General features: G+C 38.8%; 1 protein-coding gene across 1 annotated transcript; it reads left to right on the top strand.

Moving 5' to 3' along the window:
- Positions 1-284: 284 nt before the first annotated feature.
- On the top strand, positions 285-3,302 carry LOC125650684 (E3 ubiquitin-protein ligase TRIM71-like). Its single transcript, XM_048879163.2, has 2 exons — positions 285-395; positions 1,024-3,302. The coding sequence occupies exon 2, from the start codon at positions 1,040-1,042 to the stop codon at positions 2,957-2,959; it is 1,920 nt and encodes a 639-aa protein (XP_048735120.2). The 5' UTR covers positions 285-395; positions 1,024-1,039; the 3' UTR covers positions 2,960-3,302.
- Positions 3,303-3,586: the final 284 nt, after the last annotated feature.

The raw sequence follows: 3,586 nt of genomic DNA, 5'->3' as shown, positions 1-3,586 counted from the left end.
ATTGATGCCGGGTACCACACAAACCGGTATTTTTTGCAGCAAGACGAACAGCAATTTCATCAGCAGAAATGGATGGAATTGATTTTTAATAGCGGTATTTCCTTTTTTGTGTGTGTGTCGGTAAAATTATTGCATTGTACCCTGAAATCGATCCGAAAAGCAAAGAGGGATGAATAAATAAAATTTGTGGTGACTGTAAGTGAAGTGATTTAACTACTCAACATAATAGAAATCGAATTTCCCTCGAATTTCAAGTCCAGTGAATCAATCTGTCATTGTTGCCCTAGGAACGGTATCAGCAGCGAGCGGACGTGTGGGAGCTTCGTCTTTTATGAACACACTTGACGTTAAAGTGAAAAATATCCTTCTGGGCTTTTACACATGGAACAAATACGGTAAGCTTGAAATCCACTTTTTAAAATGCCTTTTTTTGTGATTGATATTTCAACTAATATACCACCAGTTTGTTTGTTATGTTTACATATACCCGTTCCGGTATAATTTACATATTTGTACAAGTAAAGCGCATGGAAAGTATGAAATTTGATTAAACAGTTCGATGTATAATGGAGAACAGGGATGTCTGATTTTCCCCAACTTTCATGTACGAACTGTTAAATGAACGCTATTATATCTAAAACTGAAGTACAACGACTTTTCCCCGAATCAATAGATAAATACAGGCTTATATTTCACCTGTTAAACAAGATAACATTATAGATTTCACAAGATAATGACACGCTCTGAGCCAAAATTCGGTCCTTTATTATAAATGTCCCAGCAAACTTTCGGTTGATTTTGTGTGATTGCCATTTATTACGTCAAGTTCAACTAGTATTTTGTAAATTAAAAGTACACTGATGGCATTAACACAACCTACTGGAAATGGAAACAATTTAGTAGCATTATGTTAAGCCCATTTAGTGTTCATTAGACTCATTAACAGATTGATTTGTTGTTAATGGCTGACCGCTGTCGTTGGAATTTTAAAAAAATGATTATCATCTTTCTAAAATATTTCAGATTCTGAGTAATAAAAATGTCCAGAGTGAAAAATAAACAGCGGACGCTTGATTCGATTTTAAACAACCTGAAGTGTTACCTATGTTTGGAAGAATTTCAGGATCCGCGCCTGCTGAACTGCAATCATAGTTTCTGCAAGGACTGTCTAGATAGCTACATTTCCACTGTTTGCACGGATGGAATTTTGGAGTGTCCACTTTGTGATTCCGAGATGAAAGTTCCCGATAAAGGAGCGAAAGCATTGCGGAGAAATTACTTCTATCATCTTCAGAGACAGGATATTGGAAATCATTGCCACGTTTGTGGAGAAGAGGAAGTAGCCAGGAAGCATTGTATCGAATGCAATCAAGATTTTTGCGTGACCTGTGTTAAATCCCATTCGGGAATGACTGCAACAAGGGAACATCACATGTTGAAGGTCGGGCGAAATCCAAACGCAGAAATAATCAAACACAATCTTTTCTGCAAGATTCATCCAGATGAAAGACTCTTGTACCAATGTTCAGTTTGCAAGGAATTGGTTTGTCAGCACTGCAATGCAACAACCCATAAACAACATGCATCAAAATATGTCAAAGATGTTGCAGAGGTTAATAGAACCAAACTAAAGGAGATTGTTAACTCTGACGAGTATGTCAATTACCTATGTTGGCTGGCTGAGAAGAAAATGGAAATATCACAGGAAGTCAACCGATACAAACGGACGCAACAAAATGCCGAAGACGAGATTCAGAAACATTCAGAACTACTACACCATATTGTTGAGGTAATCAAAAATGAACTGTTGACAAAAGTTAGAGAACGGATGAAAGAAGAGGTGAAACCAATCAAGGGCATAATCAAGGATCTGGATCGAAAGACGATGTCTTCCGCAGCAATCTTTCAGTTTGCCAAAAATGTTAGTATACAGGGTGACGACATTGCCGTCGTTGAATACAGTCATAAACTGGTGGGAAAACTGGAGAAGATGAAATCGGACAATTCCATTCCTGTAATCAAAAGAAGCAACACGTTCCACTTCGAACCCAGGGTTGTCGAAGAGAAAGATGTACGACCGTTGTTCGGTTATATCAAACCTGGAATTCCGATTGATAACGAACCTCGACCAGATATGATTCACGACTTCGAGATAGAAAATGGAGGCTCTGTAATTTCAGCTATACTTCCCTTAAATGACGGAAGAGCTTGGGTCGTGGAAGGTGCAGAGGGTATGCTTAAATTGTACGACTATGTAGGAAGAGTTCATAAAACTATTCATCTGGGTCTTCCAGCAGACGACATCACAACAGGACCAGATGATACTATACTCGTGTCTTGCAATTCTGGAAGGGTCATCAAAGTAGTTGATAAACAATTCCAACTAACAACGCTGTTATCGACGCCTGCCTGTGCTCGAGGAATGGCCCTAGACCACAAGACTGGGACAATTTACATATGCATGACCGAGAAAAATGCTTTTTTTGACCATGATGTGACCCACCACAACAAAGTTGTGAAGATTATGACAGGAAAAAACAAAAGGTGGGAATTACCCGACATTTTGGAATTTTCAGCGCACCCAACTGTTGAGTACCCTGCGAGAGTTGTGGTTACGAAGAATTCGTATATCGCTATTTCGGACTGGAAAAGAGAATGTGTGACTTTACTGAATAAAGACGGGCATATTGAGGCGGAATGCTATGGACTAAAAAAGAATGCTGACAGCTACTTCAACCCGCGTGGACTCTGCAGCGATAACGAAAGTGGTTGTATATACGTGGCGGACTACAACAACAGCAGGATAATGAAAATCGACGAATCAGGACAACAGTTTGATGTCGTTTTAAGCAAGGCAGACAAAATTTTCAAACCATGGTCTGTCGCCCTAGGCGAAGATGGCGCTTTATGGGTGGGAAGCCAAAAGGGAAAGATGGGGGTGTATCATCTGAATGGGTGATATTTAGATAGAAGTTTTAACATGTATCCGAAATAGTGAATTTGAATGGATATATTGCAATTGTGCAAATGACATGCCAATGATTTGATTTATGAGATGACAACTAGAGGAGGCACTGTCCATTCCTCCATTTGAATCAGAATACAGATATATGACTTTAATCGTCAGTCATGGAAGTCGACAAAAATAAGCATTGCTGGCTCTAATTATTGTGGAACTGGAAAATGCCTTTATCGTCGAATGTAATCCTTCCTTGTTCGTGTTGGTTTGCACTATTTTGAAGTCGTATGTTATTGAAAAAATATAATTTTATTGTACCCTTTATAATGATTATGAAAAAACAGTTCTAGTATCTGACTTTCACGTGATGAATGTCACAATTTTGGTAGACGTCATTATGATCATTATAACTTCATATGGTTTTTAAAGATTGCATGCTTTTTCAAAGATTTCCGCCCCCTCCTAAGGCGCTAAGGCTGTGGCAGCCACGTCTCCTCCCCCTACGCGGTATACTAATTTTAGAGCTTGGCGAGCAGTTCCTGAGAAGTTAAAAATATCTTGTTGTGGCCTTCAATTCGACATTTAGATGTATGGACGACGTATTATCTATTAACAATAATAACTTTC

Source organism: Ostrea edulis, chromosome 5, assembly GCF_947568905.1.
Source record: "Ostrea edulis chromosome 5, xbOstEdul1.1, whole genome shotgun sequence".
NCBI classification, from domain to species: domain Eukaryota; kingdom Metazoa; phylum Mollusca; class Bivalvia; order Ostreida; family Ostreidae; genus Ostrea; species Ostrea edulis.
This window is presented reverse-complemented; position numbering and strand designations above follow the sequence as displayed.